The sequence below is a fragment of the Oryza sativa genome, chromosome 3, assembly GCF_034140825.1.
Source record: "Oryza sativa Japonica Group chromosome 3, ASM3414082v1".
Taxonomy (NCBI): domain Eukaryota; kingdom Viridiplantae; phylum Streptophyta; class Magnoliopsida; order Poales; family Poaceae; genus Oryza; species Oryza sativa.
In genome coordinates, this window is record NC_089037.1 from 12427480 (window position 1) to 12444559 (window position 17080).

The 17080-nt window shown below is 42.6% G+C and overlaps 2 protein-coding genes across 6 annotated transcripts; one reads left to right on the plus strand and one right to left on the minus strand.

Moving 5' to 3' along the window:
- The first annotated feature begins 949 nt into the window (after positions 1-949).
- LOC4332752 (phospholipid-transporting ATPase 1) lies at positions 950-7992 on the plus strand. 5 transcript variants are annotated; one of them, XM_066308627.1, is made up of 10 exons: positions 950-1316; positions 1832-3737; positions 4010-4340; positions 4479-5334; positions 5527-5650; positions 5992-6102; positions 6236-6455; positions 6538-6996; positions 7085-7374; positions 7522-7992. In XM_066308627.1, the coding sequence occupies exons 2-6, from the start codon at positions 1985-1987 to the stop codon at positions 6027-6029; spliced, it is 3102 nt and encodes a 1033-aa protein (XP_066164724.1). In that variant the 5' UTR covers positions 950-1316; positions 1832-1984; the 3' UTR covers positions 6030-6102; positions 6236-6455; positions 6538-6996; positions 7085-7374; positions 7522-7992. The 5 variants fall into 5 exon arrangements, with proteins under 5 accessions (XP_066164724.1, XP_066164723.1, XP_015629712.2 ...); XM_066308626.1 differs by having other exon boundaries at positions 7550-7992; XM_015774226.2 differs by lacking the exon at positions 5992-6102 and having other exon boundaries at positions 7481-7992.
- Positions 7993-8207: 215 nt separating this feature from the next.
- Positions 8208-13115, minus strand: LOC4332753 (uncharacterized). Its single transcript, XM_015774233.3, has 6 exons — positions 12752-13115; positions 10823-11756; positions 10325-10420; positions 9733-9869; positions 9274-9446; positions 8208-8583 (listed from the first exon to the last, which is right to left on the minus strand). The coding sequence occupies exons 1-5, from the start codon at positions 12940-12942 to the stop codon at positions 9320-9322; spliced, it is 1485 nt and encodes a 494-aa protein (XP_015629719.1). The 5' UTR covers positions 12943-13115; the 3' UTR covers positions 8208-8583; positions 9274-9319.
- Between the last annotated feature and the right edge of the window lie 3965 nt (positions 13116-17080).

Consider the following 17080-nt stretch of genomic DNA (forward strand, 5'->3'; position numbering starts at 1 on the left):
TCGACGCTTGCGGGTGCCGTATCCTCCATGGAGGTGTCGCCTTGCTGACTCTCTTTCCCTTTGGGTGAAAACCCAGTCCTTTTTGGACGGGCGTTGGTAGTGGCTTCTGTCGTTACTTCCCTCCTTGGAGGCTTCGCCTCTAAGGTCTTGCTCCTCTCTCGGTCACCACTATGGTTCGTAGTTGTTTTGCCACATGTTTTTTTGCTTTGTCTTCTGTGGGGTTTTGCCGATTTTCCTGTAGCAAAATTGTGCGGTTGTATGGTTTTTGGGTCCGGTTTTCTGTATAAACAGGGTCAATTCTCTTCTTCTTATAAATTCCGATAGAACTCCTACCGTCGTTTCTTCAAAAAATAAAAAATAAAAATATGATGGCTGCAGCTATGCATATGCTGCAAAAACTGCACCAAGTATAGAGGAACACATCTATGTAGCTATGTAGGAATCAAAACTTATTTAGTAGCAAGGTGTTTTTAACTGTTGGAACCAGGAATTGTCATGCGTAACATAAAGTTATTTTGTTTAGAAGAATCAGAAACTGTCATGTGTAACATAAGGTTATTTAGTTGTAGGAGGTTTTTAACTGCCAGAACTTTTCGTCATGCGCAACATAAGGTTATTTAACTGTAGCAGATTTTTAACTGCCAGAACCAAGAGCTCTCAAGCTTAACAGAAAGTTAGTCCGTATTTAGCAGAAGTAGGTTGTTAACCGCCGAAACCAGCAGCATAGCCAAGGTTTTTAACAGTCTAACGGCACGAGGGGCAAAACGGGGAACCCCAAAAATACAAGGTGCGCTGCTGTTGCGGGCTTTGGCAGCTGCAGCTGTTGTTGCAGCTGCACAACGTAGAAATCACACCAAGCACGTAAAAAAATGGGCGAATAATTCGCGCTCCTCCACCCGTCCACCACTACTACCCCCCGCACCGTACCACCATCACCACCTCCTCCTCTACCCCTCCCCGATCTCACACACCAACGCGGAGAAAAAAACAGAAGCGAAAAAACAGGAGAGAGTTTCCCACACCACACACAGCTCGACCACCATCACCACCACCGCCTTCCTCCACCTCCCTCGCCGCCGCCGCCTCCCTCGTCGGCGCCGCCCTCCCGAAACCCTAAAGCCGCGGGGCGCCGCCACCGCAGGGATCCCCCCCGTCCCGATCCGACGCCTCCCTCGACCCCCCCCCCCCCCCGCGGCGTAAACCTCAGATCCGCGACTCGGATCCTCTGCCGCCGCCCGCGAGGGGGCGAGTGCTTGGCTCAGCTCGGCATTGGCCTTGGCCCGATCCGGAGGGGCTTCTTCTTCTTCTTCCTCGTGGTGCGTGCGTCCTGTCTGTTCCTGTGCCTTTGGTCTGGTCCCCCGGGGGTCGTGTCTCCGTTTGGCGCGATCTGAGAAATTCTGCTCTGGTGTCTTCTCTTTTTCTGGGTGTTTTTTTGGCGCAGCGCTGATTGTTTCTGGGATACCGCTCTGGTAGTTACGGATTGAATTTTGCGTGGGGGATAGTAGAAGTAAGCAAATTATCTGAGAAATTTTTAAGTTTGTTCGCTTGTGATGGATTAGTTGAATATAAACGTGTTCAGGAGGGCGGAAGTGGTGATGTCTTTTGAGGAGTATTCATGAAGCTTACTAGTTGATGCTAATCGGGGCACTTTACTTTAAGTTAGCTGAACTGCATTAAAGACAAACTAGCTATATGTTTTTGTTCGTTGTTTTAGCAATTTTTTGTTCAGTCGTGCCCCCCCGGAGGTTTTCAGCTTATTGATCTTTTACAGTAACATATGCCACACGAGCTGTGGAAATTAAAGCTGGACTATCTGTTTTTCTTTCAACAGCTTGAAGAAATCTGCAGTTGTGGAGGTGGGAATGGCGCTGAATCGTGCAAGAATGAGATGGGTACGGCCGTTCTGCTGGCATCATGTATCTCGCTGCTGAACTTCCTCTCTGCTTCTTGAGATGGTGATTGGGTTGGGTCACGGCAATTATATATGAGTACCGGTGAACCCTTGCTCCTGTCATCATCTGGAACTTCCGATTCACCTTCCAAGCGCCAGGCTCCTGCTCGATTATCTGTGGGTTCATTAGGATGCCTCTGCCAGACTGATTCCTTCTCTTCGTCACTGTACGAGGATTGCGACACGGCTTCTGTGAACCATGTGGATGAAGAGGAGGCTGTGTCAAGGGTTTGTTCAGAGTCTGATGTGAACAGGGGGGCTGAACGATTTCAGTCTGCCGATTCGAACTTTTTCCATCGTCTCTCGGTGGAATGCTCTCAGAAGGAGAGGCAGCGGAAGGTTTCTTGGGGTGGTGCAATGGAGATGCAGCATTCTCCATCATCCCTAGAGATCGGAGTGGTGTCTTCCTCTCAGCCTCAGGAGAAGCCAAATCGCCCCCAGAGGGTTAGGAACAAGAGTTCGCAGTTCGAAGACCCATTTTCATCTGAGCATGACCCAAGGTTAATTTACATTAATGACCCCAACAGGACAAATGATCGGTATGAATTTACGGGTAATGAGATTCGGACAAGCAAGTATACCCTTATCACTTTCCTTCCTAAGAACCTCTTCATCCAGTTCCACCGGCTGGCTTATGTATATTTCCTAGTTATTGCTGCTCTTAACCAGCTCCCTCCTTTAGCTGTGTTTGGAAGGACTGCTTCACTGTTCCCACTACTTTTTGTGCTGTTTGTGACTGCTATTAAAGATGGCTATGAAGACTGGCGGCGTCACAGATCTGACAGGAATGAAAACAACAGAGAAGCTCTTGTTCTCCAATCTGGTGATTTTCGGTTGAAGACATGGAAAAACATTTGCGCAGGGGAGGTTGTCAAAATTCATTCCAACGAAACAATGCCATGTGATATGGTCCTGCTTGGTACAAGTGATCCAAATGGTATAGCATATATCCAAACAATGAACTTAGATGGCGAGTCAAACCTGAAAACAAGGTATGCTCGCCAGGAAACTATGTCCATGATAAGTGATGGCTCGTATTCAGGGCTAATCAAATGCGAGCAGCCTAACAGGAACATCTATGAGTTTACAGCTACCATGGAGTTGAACAGTCATAGGATTCCGCTTGGACAATCGAACATTGTACTGCGTGGATGCCAGCTCAAAAACACAGAATGGATTGTCGGGGTAGTTGTCTATGCTGGTCAGGAGACCAAAGCTATGTTGAACAGTACAATATCTCCTTCAAAGAGCAGCAATCTGGAGAGTTACATGAACAGGGAAACCCTTTGGTTGTCAGCGTTCCTCTTGATCACTTGTTCAGTTGTGGCTACAGGGATGGGGGTATGGCTATTCAGAAATTCTAAAAACCTCGATGCGCTACCATACTACAGGAGGAAGTACTTCACCTTTGGTCGGGAAAACAGAAAAGATTTCAAGTTCTATGGCATCGCTTTGGAGATATTTTTCTCCTTCCTAAGTTCTGTGATAATCTTTCAGATAATGATACCGATATCACTATACATCACCATGGAGTTAGTCAGAGTGGGGCAGTCATACTTTATGATTGGAGATACACGGATGTATGACAGTAGTTCAGGTTCAAGATTTCAATGCCGGTCCTTGAATATCAATGAAGATCTCGGTCAAATACGTTACATATTTTCTGATAAAACGGGTACCTTGACACAAAACAAGATGGAGTTTCATCAAGCCAGCATCTACGGGAAGAACTATGGGAGCCCCTTGCAGGTCACTGGTGACTCATCTTATGAAATAAGCACAACAGGTAAGATCACTGTCTTTGGACAAATATCAGCGTGTATTTGGTTTATGAATATTGGACAAATTGTTCCTCAGGTTGAATGACTAATGGATGCTTAATTCGTGTGTACAAAAAAACATTGTTCCTATATACCATATAATTGCACGCTTCAAACTGTGAAAATAGTAGACATTTATATGCAGCTCTTTCCATTTATTTATTCTCACTTATGCTCTTACCTCAGATAGGATTTTAATCATTTACCTATTGATGCTTAAGTCTCTGTCTCTTTGCAGAGTCATCGAGACAGCAAGGCAGTAAGTCCAAGTCAGGAGTCAATGTTGATGCAGAACTCATAGCACTTCTGAGTCAACCATTGGTTGGAGAGGAAAGACTTTCTGCCCATGATTTTTTTCTTACTTTAGCTGCATGCAATACAGTCATTCCAGTCAGCACAGAAAATTCTCTCGATTTGGTTAATGAAATAAATGAGATAGGCAGAATTGATTACCAGGGTGAATCACCTGATGAGCAGGCCTTAGTAACTGCAGCTTCTGCTTATGGATATACGCTTGTGGAAAGGACAACTGGCCACATTGTTGTTGATGTTCAGGGGGAGAAGATAAGGTATATACTGCATACTTTTTTCTCGACGATAACATTTCCTGTACCATTCATTTCATCTTCAGTTTACTATTAAATGCATTTTTTACTGTTGAGAATTTTCTGTCTGTTATTTAATATTTAATTTTACTGTCATAACAGGCTGGATGTTCTTGGTCTCCATGAATTTGACAGCGTGAGAAAAAGGATGTCTGTCGTTGTACGATTTCCAGACAACATTGTGAAGGTTCTTGTTAAGGGTGCTGATACTTCAATGCTTAGCATTTTGAGGAGAGAAGATGATGATGAACTTCACAATTCTTTGCATGCTAAAATTAGAGAAACTACAGAAAACCACTTGTCAGGTTACTCATCAGAGGGTTTACGAACTTTAGTAATTGGTTCAAAGAACCTGACTGATGCAGAATTTGGTGAGTGGCAAGAAAGGTATGAAGAAGCCAGCACCTCCATGACAGAGAGATCAGCAAAGCTCCGACAGGCGGCAGCTCTTGTTGAGTGCAATCTGACTCTTCTTGGTGCAACTGGAATTGAAGATAAGTTGCAGGATGGTGTTCCTGAGGCCATTGAGTCTCTCCGGCAGGCTGGAATCAAGGTTTGGGTTCTCACCGGAGATAAGCAAGAAACTGCTATATCGATTGGTCTGTCATGTAGACTATTGACTCAAAATATGCATTTGATTGTTATAAATGGATCCTCAGAGTTTGAGTGCAGGCGCCTTCTAGCTGATGCTAAAGCCAAATTTGGAATAAAGTCATCTGATTCTGGGAGGGATTGTCAAGATATCGAACATACGCACAATGGTGACGTTTCTAAGTTGAGGACCTCTAATGGTCACATGTCTGAAAGTGGCATACATAACTTCGAGCTGACTGGAGTTATTGCAAGTGACAAGTCAGAATACTCTGAGAAAGTGGCAAATTTTGCTGACACTGATCTAGCATTGGTAATTGATGGGAGCTCCCTGGTGTATATTTTAGAGAAGGATCTTGAATCAGAGGTTGGAGTTCCATCTTCTTTGCAGTAATCTGTGAAAGTTTTTTTTGTTGCATTGGTTGATCAAATGCCACAATTTGGTGAACCTTATAGCCAGTTCTTTACTGCACATACATTGGGTACACACAATCATATGTAACCACGTGCATACCCTCCTACTTCAATTAATCATTTCTTTCATGACTTTTTATGGCAGTTGTTTGATCTGGCGACTTCCTGTAAAGTTGTTATCTGCTGCCGTGTTGCTCCACTACAAAAGGCTGGAATTGTTGATTTGATTAAAAGCAGAACAAGTGACATGACCCTGGCAATTGGTGATGGTGAGATTATTTTCGTCTGATTTTAGTTTTGTGATGCTGGTATTTGACATCTCATATTTTTGTTGACATACTCATTTGTCATTGTTGTCCTGTTTGTAATTGCACGTTACTTTGAACTAGATGTGGAACTTTGCAGGTCATAGGTTCCTTCAGTTTCTTGCTAAGTTGAACCGCATTACCAATTAATGTTAAAACATTTTAAATTGCATCATCAGATGCCTGACACTTGAATTATCATTGATATATGATTGGACCTACCTTTTGTGCCTAAACTTTTTTATGTATTGGATGCTTTGTGATATTATATCCTGGCCATCTGTTGATGTGTTGCATTTTCATAGGAGTCCAATTCAGCAAAAACAATAGTCTTATCTGTTGAACCTGACGATCAGCAAGGGCAAATGCTTTCAGTGGCACAGGGGATCAAATTATATCTTTCTCTAGAAATCAATGTTGCCATCTTATCTTTCGTCGCCTTTTTGTGGCCAGCATTTTTTCCCTACTATTTGACCTTAATTGATTACTCACCATGTTCAACAAAGAATTGACACCCTTTTGTTTTGTGAACATGTTTCACTTTTGCAGGGGCAAATGATGTTTCAATGATACAGATGGCAGATGTTGGTGTTGGAATATGTGGTCAAGAAGGTCGTCAAGCAGTGATGGCATCAGATTTTGCCATGGGACAGTTCCGCTTTCTGAAGAGATTACTTCTTGTACATGGACACTGGAATTATCAGCGTATTGCATACATGATCCTCTACAATTTTTACCGAAATGCTGTTTTTGTGCTAATGTTGTTCTGGTACACATTCTACCCCCTGCTCATTCTTGTATTTGTAATTTCAATTGAAGCTAACAAAAATATTACTATGTGATTTTTTCAGGTATATCTTGCATACAGCATATTCTGCAACTCTTGCATTAACAGATTGGAGTAGTGTTTTCTATTCCCTTATCTATACGTCAATTCCCACAGTGGTAGTTGGCATTCTGGACAAGGACTTGAGTCATAATACTCTACTTCATTATCCGAGACTATATGAAACAGGGCTTCAGAATGAGGGCTACAACTTGACGCTCTTCTGGATCACAATGCTAGATACCTTGTGGCAAAGCCTTGTCCTTTTCTATGTTCCCTTCTTCACATACAATATCAGTACAATGGACATATGGAGTATGGGAAGCTTGTGGACGATTGCTGTGGTTATACTTGTCAATATTCATCTGGCCATGGATATCCAACGTTGGGTGCTTATAACCCATCTTGCTGTATGGGGCTCTATAGCTGCAACATTTTTGTGCATGGTGTTAATAGATTCTATTCCAATATTCCCTAACTATGGGTAAGTTTTCCCAGTGCCTCCCTCAAACCATCATATATATATATTTCTAAATGACAACATTTGAAGTCTATCATCTTATTACTGGCAGGACAATATACAATATGGCTGCTTCAAGAACTTATTGGCTTAGTGTTTGCCTTATAATAGTCCTAGGCTTGCTTCCTCGGTTTCTTTGCAAAGTAATCTATCAGACCTTTTGGCCATCTGATATTCAAATAGCAAGAGAAGCTGAGTTATTAAAAAAGCTACCCCGGCAGTTGGGTTCAAGGCCTGCAAGTGATATCAGCTGACAACAATGGTTCGGCGCAGTTGCTCTGTGATCCCAGTTTGCGGGTTATGTTGATTCAATTGTTGAGCTGATTTTTGCCCATTTTTTTGGTAAGTTCTGTTCATCAATTTACACGGTGCATCATTTGATTTAGGGCAAGTGTTACCTAGTCATGTATTATTTGTCTCGAGAAGTGCAGTAGTGCTGACCTGTCAGTTGTGCCTGTTTCTCCTTTATCTATGGTCCAATGAGCACAGAAGTAAGATATACGAATTCTGGTTGCAGAAGAGGCTGAAAGATGAGATGAGGCGGCTGTGGAAAAAGGTACTGACTGTGAATGGGTAGGCACCAGACAGCGTCGTCCTTCGGGGGCCAAGTAATCAAGAAATGACAAATGTACAGATATGGGAAAGGGATACATACACTCTGTATTTTAAGGTAGATTTTGTGGTTAGGAAATAAATAGGTACATAGATACAAAATTCTTTTTGCCAATCTTTTGTATTACTTGATTATATGTTAACCATTTTTCTTTTTCTTCCCTCCTCGTCAAGGTTTTAGATGGAGACTTAGTGGTGTGTCCAAATGGAATTTTACGCTTTACACGGTCACAAGATTGATCTCCTTTCGTGACCTATATTCATACTCTTGCTAAATTTGACACCAGTGAGCCATTTGAACTTTGACCGGCGAGCTGTTTAATTGTAAATTTCTTCTTTACTTTTTTAGACGCAATGTGTAAGAGTTTTAACACTTGCAAAACATAATACCAAACCAACGTAGAAAATGATGAAAATATATGTATTAAGTATTATCGTGGTTAACGCATACTGTGACCTTCTCAGTGATGCGTTAACCTTCAGTTTTCAAAATCACGGGTATACCTCGTGATAACCATGCAGCTACCACCAAACTCACTCAAAACGGTTTGGTGAACCTTGAATAAACACCCAGAATTAAATCATTCCATATCTCATACGTGCGAGCAATGCATAAGCAACTGGCACGAGGTCATCATACCAACGTTACGTGGGGATGCAGTCAATGTGTTTAACAATGTGCGCTTCTACCAAACAAGACCTACGAGTCTACTACACACGCCACACCATGCGCAGGAATTACAGCAAGTAACCCCAGCACGCTCTCCAAGTCATTGTTTATTTCCCGCACATTTTTGTATTGGATAGTCATCAACGGATTGAGTAAAATTCTATAGAAGTCAAATCCTTCCATACAAAGTCACGACCTGTACACTGGGACTGCACGCAAGCTTCAGAAGTCGTAAGCTTGCCATGAATGCAGAGGGAAACGGTACTTCACTGCAATCAAGAACAAGGACAAAAGTTAGCATGATAATACTTGCAATATTGTCAAATTGATTTAGAAAAACTAGGAGGGCAATAACAGATATCATATCATGTGAAAATCTTGCAAAAAGTTTAAACTACCAAGGAAAAAGAAGAACAAAGCTGAAGGCAATTCAGTTTACTGCTCTAGTTATGGTTAACAGATCATGATAATTGAATTGTGTTCCAGTTTTGTCTCAACGACTTCCATGGACAGAAAAATATTTACAACATTAAAGCTGTGAGCCAGACAGGGTTGCATTCACTTAATGAATAAAAATAAAGATGTTATGTAGCTGCTATAGGATCGCTTAACAAGGTTGATCACTAAAGATGTTATCATATGGCATAAAAACACAGCCGCACCTTCATGCAGAGTAGAGCATTGTAAACAAATATAATATATAAACAGGAGATTGCAAGGCCAGAATTGACCTGGAGCATTGATCTCACTCAGAAGGAACATAGTGATAATAGAAACGGCATTAAAACATAGAATAGGCACATACATATCCATTGCACGAATCCCCACTAGAGTCCACTAATCCTAAATATTCTATGTACAAAAAAAATTATCTAGACGGTATTGGAAAGATGGTTTGCCTCCCATACACGCATTTCAAATGTGTGTTATTGGAGGACAAAAGGGCAACTTGAACTTACCATAGCACTCAGCCAGGAGTACAGCTGCACTAAAGATGACAACTTGTCATGCACGTTTATCCTCTGGAAACACATGCATGTTCACTATGTCTCCAGTTCCTTTCACAGCACTGCCTACAAGAGAGAGACCTTCCTCATCAGCCTCGTCAGCTGTATCCTCCGAATACGCAAACCTGTACACAGCACAGACAGCATAAATGACAAAATTTTGTACATAGTGACAGAAAATGTCCTGTATTTCTTAAAACACAGGGTCGTCCCAAGTCCAATGCTTTAAAGAAAAAACAAGGCATTTGTCTATAGTCTATAGCAAACCCAAGATGTATAACCCTTATGACTTGCTAGGGGTCTAGTGTGTTCAAAGTGAAATAACCTATCTACTACTTATACAAAAAGATAACTCAAACAAATAATTCTACTTGTCAACTGAGAAAGTAAACTTCATTGCAGGTTCAGTACCCTGTTGGATTGCGAGACGGAGACCAAAGGATGCATATGATGGCAAGGAGGACATAGGAGAGAACATTCCAAAACGCAGGGATGATCCAAGCCCTTCGCCATAGCTCACTCAATGGATCAGTTGCATTGAAGTATAGCTGATTCAAGACAAAAAGAAGTCAGGTCATGCTGTTAAAGCATGGCTCGAGATGATTCATCAAGCAACTCTAGAAAAAAAGTACTTGTATCAGTAAAATTTGAACTTCTATGTTTGTGGAGTGATATATCACATATTGATGTATCCTATCATTTTTTGTAATAAAATCCACCTCCACAAGTCCACATATGGAAATAAAATGTGCGAGGTAGTACAGTCACATTCTAATCTCAATATTAATGTTCGTCAAATAGGAAGATGGGAGAAGGATCTGAGCGTTGACTCTTTATATTCATCAACCATTATCAGAAGCAATGAGGAAGTTGTTATTAAATGGTCACATCATAATCTAAATATGTGCATCATATATAACAGCAAGAAAAGGATCCCTGAGTGTTGATTAATTCAACATTTGCTACCATCTCAAATAGGACTATAGAATTGACAAGTTCATACCTCATAGCCAATCCAAGCAATAGAGATAAGAACTGACAAAGCTAGAGAATTTGTAAACTTCCGATACAATTCAAGTTTTGCCATACTTCTCCGCAGCTGGAATGTAATTAGAGCCGAATCAGTACAGGGGATATTACAGAAAGATGTCGACAAAATAAACATAAATCAACTGGAAGTCATTTTTATAGCACATATATTAAAAAACAAAATAATCAAATTCATTGGACATGTAATCATAAATATTAATTGCTGAAACAAGAAAGGCATGGCTATGATGAAGTATTGAATGGGAAATTGAACAAAGAACAACAAGGTACAGATTTACTGGAGAAAGGCTTTGTAATTCCTTTCAGAAAGATCGGGGTTTTCTTTGTGATATTAAAAGCAATGTGGTGTGGGCAAACAATAATTATAATAACAGCAAGGGTGATATATCCAAGCACACATAAAACAGAATTAAATTGTTTACTTGAATTAGCAAGGCCGTGAAGTTGCTACCTGGAGCTTCTCCAAAGTTCTCGAGAGCGATGAAAATATCCAGATAATGAAGGTAGCATCAAGTATGGCAACAGGTAACACCAGAAATAACCTTGTTTTCCCAGAGAAGTCATTGATGTTTCCAAGATTTTCAACAAGTTCAAGACCTTCCGAAGCAATAAAATAGACGACACCAAGAGCACCTACTTTAGATGTAACCCCACCTAATGTGGGTCTAACAACACCATATCCCATAGAAACCACTAATAAAAGAAGGCGAGATATGGTCTTCTTCACAGCAGTAAATGTAACTGCCCACAAGGTTATAGCCATAGGTCTGTTTCCAGTCGAATTGAAGTTAGCATACTCAAAGTACCAGAAAGCCATCTCGCACATGCCAAGAGCAATAACAGCTGTTATATGGTAGTGCAGCTGCAAAATATCCTTCCAGCATCGCACAAACTGAAGAAACCACAGAAGTCCAAGTACAAGATATGCAAGCGACATGAAACCATAAAATGTCATCATTGGGGCCATTTTACCAGGGAGATAACCTTGTGGGTTTCGCCAAACAGTCCTGCCTGTAATCTTCAATCCCTTGAGCTGTGGATCACAGAACATAAAATAGAGGTAGTACATCCCTGTTTTGTTTATAGATACAACTTGTGTGACCATGCTAGCTTCTTCATCTCTACCACTAAAAAATGTCTGAACCCTTTTTGGCCAGTCAGGATTATCAGGATTTGGCTGTATAATTACTTCACCAACTTTGCAGGACTTCTCTTTATCGAGCTCAGGAGTGCAGCATATTGCATCAGAATGCAAGTAAGAACCACCAATCTTGCTTCTGTCCTGGATCTCAACAATAATAGCCTCAACTAACCCTGTCTTTTGCTGCATAGCCTCATGCCTACCTGCTGACTCCTGGGTCCGTCGAAATGTGACAGAGTCAAACCTGAAAGAGATACCAGTGAAATAAGACCATGGCATTCTTCTTTCCATAGTACTCCCTTCTTTCCAAATTGATCATCATATAATGAAAGCTAAAATTTCTCAAATTGATCATCATGTAACCGTATGGACACGGATTTCATCGGAATATAATTAATACAACACAGGAGAATGTGTGCATGCTAAAGGTTTTAATTGTGCATTGTGTTTTAATCGATGCATGCATTGTGGGAGAATGTGTGCATATTGTGCATGACATCTTGATCGATGTGGTTTAAATTATCATTGGTCTTGGTGCACAAACCTTATAAGATGATCAATTTGGGATGGAGGGAGTATGTCTGTGCTTACCCATGCATTTAATACAAATGATCATGGAAAAAAATGCTTGATCAAATGGATACTCCAAAATTGGCCACCGTGTAGTTATGCTACTGCCATGTTGTTTGTGCCATGTGTGTTAATTACATGCTACTGCTCCAATATTTGACATGGCGGGTACGCAGATCACCTTGTCGTGGTGGTAAATAACGAACACATTTCATACCCAACAAAAATGCTTATTGTAGAAACAAAAGGTGCTAGCACTCCCTGAATAGCAGCGTAATCAAATGGCAGTAAAACCGAATAATAAAAAAAAATCCCTGAATAGCAACCTAATCACATGGCAGTACGAATAATAAAACAAAATTAAGTTAGCTGGTCGAATACAGTAATAGATATCGGATCACATGAACTGAACGAAGAAAAGAATCAATTTTTAGTACTAGCTACTTCAGATCATCCCAATGGATCAATCCATGTACGCATAAATTTCTAAAAAATCTCCGATCGAGATTTACAGGTGCGACATTTGACCAGCGCATCTGATCCAAACCCCCGGGGAATCCGAAACCCCAAGTGAAACGCGCCCGATCAGGATCAGGACCGTCTGATCCCCCCCGACAAAAACCCTAGCGCGCGAGGAGAGACGGGGAAAATTCAGCGCCGAACGCGCACCTGATGAAGGAGGCGGAGGAGTTGGAGGTGGGGTCGGAGGCGTACAGCCCCTCGCTGCCGCCGTGGAAGAAGAAGGAGTTGGCCCGCGGCGCGAACCCCCCGCCCGAGTACTCGTGGACGGACGCGTCCGCGCCGCGCGCCGCGAGGGCGAGGAGGACGGCGAGCGCGGCGAGGCCCCGCCGCCGCTGCATAGGGAAGGCTCTTGACTCCGGCCGCCGCCGCCGGTCTCGTCTCGTCTCGTCGCGGGGAGGGGAGGGGAGGGAGGGAGGAAGCAGTGGGAAGGTTCGAGAGCCGTGCCTCGGTGGCGGTGGGAGAAGTGCGGGGTGAGAGAGCCCGATGGCTTGAGGTTGGTGTGCGTGCGCGTGAGGCAGGAAGCCAGGAATCTCTCTCTTTCACTTGCTCGCTTCCATCTCAGTAGTCAGTACAGACGGGGGAGGAGGCGAGAGTGGTTAGCGGTGGGCTACTGATCCGTCAAACGTGACTAATATAAGGTGGTGAGGCAGTGATGGCATCTACAATGTGAGCCATTTCTAGAGTGTTTTTACTAACTGAGGACACTCGTAGGGAAACTCCCCACAATGAAGGATATCACTGGTAGCTTAACGAGTGTCCCTAACCCAGAAAGCCCACAAGACTCCGCGTCGGACGTCCGATATTCCACCAAATATCGGACGCTGCGCGTCATTACACCACTTGAGTATGCAGCATGAAAAAAAAATCAGTCAGTTAAATGTTCCAGGTAACTAACGAGTGAAACATCAAGTTATTTAGTGTGAAACAAAAAAAATCAGCAACTGAAACATTTAAAAAGTTTATGAAACATGATGAAGATACACGTTGAAACATATCGCTATCACATATGCAACAACCAATGTTAATGAATTGAAACATATGTTTTTCTTTCATCGAAATATAATCATGTGATATCTTGTTGTAAAGATTTAATTACAAAGAATACAACGGTGTGATCGGATTGTAGATTGGATAATTAGTTTAGGAGAAAAAAATATTTTGAAACTTGTTAAAATGCATGCATGCATGTATGGATGAGGTGGAGAGAGAGTGGTGCAGTTAGTTTTGGAAATTTTGTGAAACATGTTGAAGACACACATTGAAACATATCGCTATTACGTATGAAATCAAGAATGTTAACAGATTGAAACATATGACTATTTTTTATTAGAATATAATCATGACATTTTGTTATAAAGATTTAATTACAACGAATACAATGGTGTGATCGGATTATAGATTGGATAAGTAATTTAGGAAAAAAATCGTTCTGAATAATGTTAAATGAATGCATGCAAGCAAGGAGTATGCAGTAGCAAGTCACTGGCAAAGGTGGTATGCAGCGCATGTGCTGATGTGCGGTCACGAGTGTTAGAGAAGGCAGTCAAGAGCCATCCGATTTTTATGTTCGGATCGGACGGCCGATTAGAAGTATTTTCGACGTAGTTATTTTATTTTACTATACCACCCTTCTCTTCTTCTCTCTCCCCCCCCCTTTACTCCCATCTCTCCCGTTCTCGTCTCCCTCTCTCCCGTTCTCCCGTCGCCGCCCGTCCTCGCTTCCCCGCCTCTCCCTCTCGCCGCGAGCCCGCTCACTGTCGCCGGCGGCCGCGAGGGCCGCCTCCCTCCGCCGCCGTCGCCTCTCCCTCTCGTCGTGAGGCCGCTCCCACCGCCGCCGCCCGTCTCCGTGCGATGACCGACGGAGGGCCGCGCACGGGATGCGCTGGTCGACAGCGAGCGGCGTGAGGGGCGGGGGTGGCCGACACGTCGTCGCCATCCGCCTCCTCCGCTTCGCGCGCTCTCCTTCGCCTTGCACCGTCCGCCTCCCCGATCTCCTCCGCCTCGCGCCGTCGCCGGTCGGGGACGGTAGATCCGGCGCCCTAGCGGGCGGATCTGCCCCCCCTCCCCGCCCCGGCCAGATCGGGGAGGAGATGGTGGCGGCCGTCGCTTGTCGTCGCCGTCGCCGTCGCCTCCGACTCATCCCCACTGCCAGCGACGAGACCGAGGGTGGAAGGGGAAATTTGTAGAGCGGGAGTCGTGTCCACGAGCCACGCCCTCCTCCAACACGTAGCCCTGAGCGGTGGCTCCAAAAAAGCAGCCGAGGCGCGCGTTCCTCTGCTAGGGGTCGCGCCTCTCTCCCAGGGGACGACCCGGCGACGGAAAGGAGGCGTTGTTTGCGAGGGCACAGGTTGAGAGTACCGATTGTGGATGGCCTGAGAGCGGTGAGGAGTTATGTGATGACAGGTAAATTGGAAAAGGGGTCAACAAAATTTTTTTTTCTTTGATAACCAATAAAAGAACAAGTTTTTATAACAGTTTCAGTTTAGACGGATGAAAAAAAATTCCGCTAGTAAAAATAGCAGGAGGCTTTTATAGATTTAGCCATACTTAAAGAAAATTGACTTTTACAAACGGGATTTAGAGAGGTCTGTCAATAAAAATACCTATATATTTATATGCGGGTCTCTTTAGACTCTAAGTGTAAAGATCTAGGCGGAGCGTTAATAACACCAATTGTGTTAATTGTGGGGGCAGTGTTTTCAAGTCGCTCAATTAGTCGTCTTTATCACTACCCTAACCTCAATCAGGAACTTCGAAGCAATTAGTTCGATTAGAAAACTTATCGTCTGACTAATCATAACTAATCACGACCAGTCACGATTAGTAGATCAAATTAGTTGTGGACGACTAGTTTGTTAGGGCTGAGAGTATGTGTTAGGCTTTACACTTCAGTGGCAAGCCTTTAGCCCCGCTCAGTCCACGAAGGCATGCTGCCATCATCTAATTCTAACCGGACATCTAGATCCAATCAAGAGAGAGAGGAGGAGGGGGGATGAAGGACTTGTTGCAATTAAGACAAGTAAGTGATTTAACTTTAAGACCTTAAGTCTAGCGTGAACTGTCAACTGTGAAAGTTGTTACTTGTAAACATAAAACATCTATACATTATTCTTAGTACCTCTAGCCTATAGTCATCGACTAATCTACGACTAGTTGATTAGTTGGTCCCCTTACGACTAGTCCCGCCTAGATGGTTTGAAATCACTATGGGGGCCTTAAATAGGATGTGTGGACCGAGCCAGCTGAGAAGAAACTAAAGAAACACCTTAAATATCTCAAATCCTCAATATTTCTTTATTCCTCATCTCCTCCATCACCTTTCTTTCATCTCTCCTCTCTCCTAGCTCTTTCGTCACCTCTCATCTCTTAAGTCCCCGAGCGAACAACGACAGCTGTGGGGCTCGATGCTGATAGCGGCAAAGGGGACCAGCCAGTAGTGGGCATCAAAGGCTATGGCGACGCAAGGGATGGGGGTGGTTTAGGGATGAGGATAGCAGGGACGACGAAGAGGAGGGGCGGGGGTGGAAGTCCAGCAGCGGCGACGCTCACGGCGACAGAAGGAGCGATGGCATGACCACTCCTCCCTCCTGGTGCAGCGACATCAGTTTGTTCGCTATGGCTCCAGATCCAGCAACAACGCTGCGATGACGACGACCAACATGCGTCTATCTACCATTGATGTTTCATTTGCATGTGTTGATGTTGGATGCTAGAGTACAATGAAAAAATGATGTGGATTTGCATGTGTTTGCTCCGAATGCGGATTTGAACATTGATCTTCATAATGTGAAAAATTGGATTTTTCTTTTCTTTTTCAAAAAAAATATCCTTTTCTTAAGCGGTCCTCCATTTGGTTCATCTGCGAAAATCAATTTATAGGTACTCGTATTTACGAATGATTATTATTTTAGTGGTACATTGAAATAGATGCAACAAACTAATCTAATTATACTTTTTAAAACTTATTCATTTAGGTCTTTCATGTATTTTTAGTTAAGCTGTAATTTTGTAATTCACAATTGTTTGTTATAAGCAAAATATGTAATAATTGATTGTATCTGAAGTAAAGACATGGACGAACTTCACTATTAAAAAATAAATGCATTTTTTTATTATTTATAAATCCAAACTCAAATAAAGGAGATATCACCTTTTTTTATTTTTACATTTTTATTAAAATATTTAAAAAATATTTTTTTAAAAAAATTTACAAATCTAGTCACCTCTCGCCCTCTGGAAGGGCGTTTTTTAAAAACCGCCCTTCTAGAGGGCGTTAAGGGACCTAAATGCAAATTTTTTATTTGTGTTCAAACCCTTTCCACCGGTTTTAATTGCTTAAAAACAAATAATGCTTATTTGACACTCCAAATGATTTTAAATAGAAAAATGATAAACTACAAAGTTGTAGATCTACAATATTTATATAAAGTTTATATCCATCCGATGTCATTTGAAATGTAGATATGATATTTTTTA

Bases quoted from the DNA above. Each gene is read 5' to 3' on its own strand.
- LOC4332753 (XM_015774233.3), bottom strand. From the start codon at position 12,942: ATGCAGCGGCGGCGGGGCCTCGCCGCGCTCGCCGTCCTCCTCGCCCTC. The intron at 11,757-12,751 runs GTGCGCGTTCGG...TATCTCTTTCAG, and splicing joins TCCTCCGCCTCCTTCATCAG to GTTTGACTCTGTCACATTTC. The intron at 10,421-10,822 runs GTAGCAACTTCA...ATTACATTCCAG, and splicing joins GAACTTTGGAGAAGCTCCAG to CTGCGGAGAAGTATGGCAAA.
- LOC4332752 (XM_015774226.2), top strand. From the start codon at position 1,985: ATGAGTACCGGTGAACCCTTGCTCCTGTCATCATCTGGAACTTCCGAT. The intron at 3,738-4,009 runs GTAAGATCACTG...GTCTCTTTGCAG, and splicing joins TTATGAAATAAGCACAACAG to AGTCATCGAGACAGCAAGGC. The intron at 4,341-4,478 runs GTATATACTGCA...CTGTCATAACAG, and splicing joins GTTCAGGGGGAGAAGATAAG to GCTGGATGTTCTTGGTCTCC.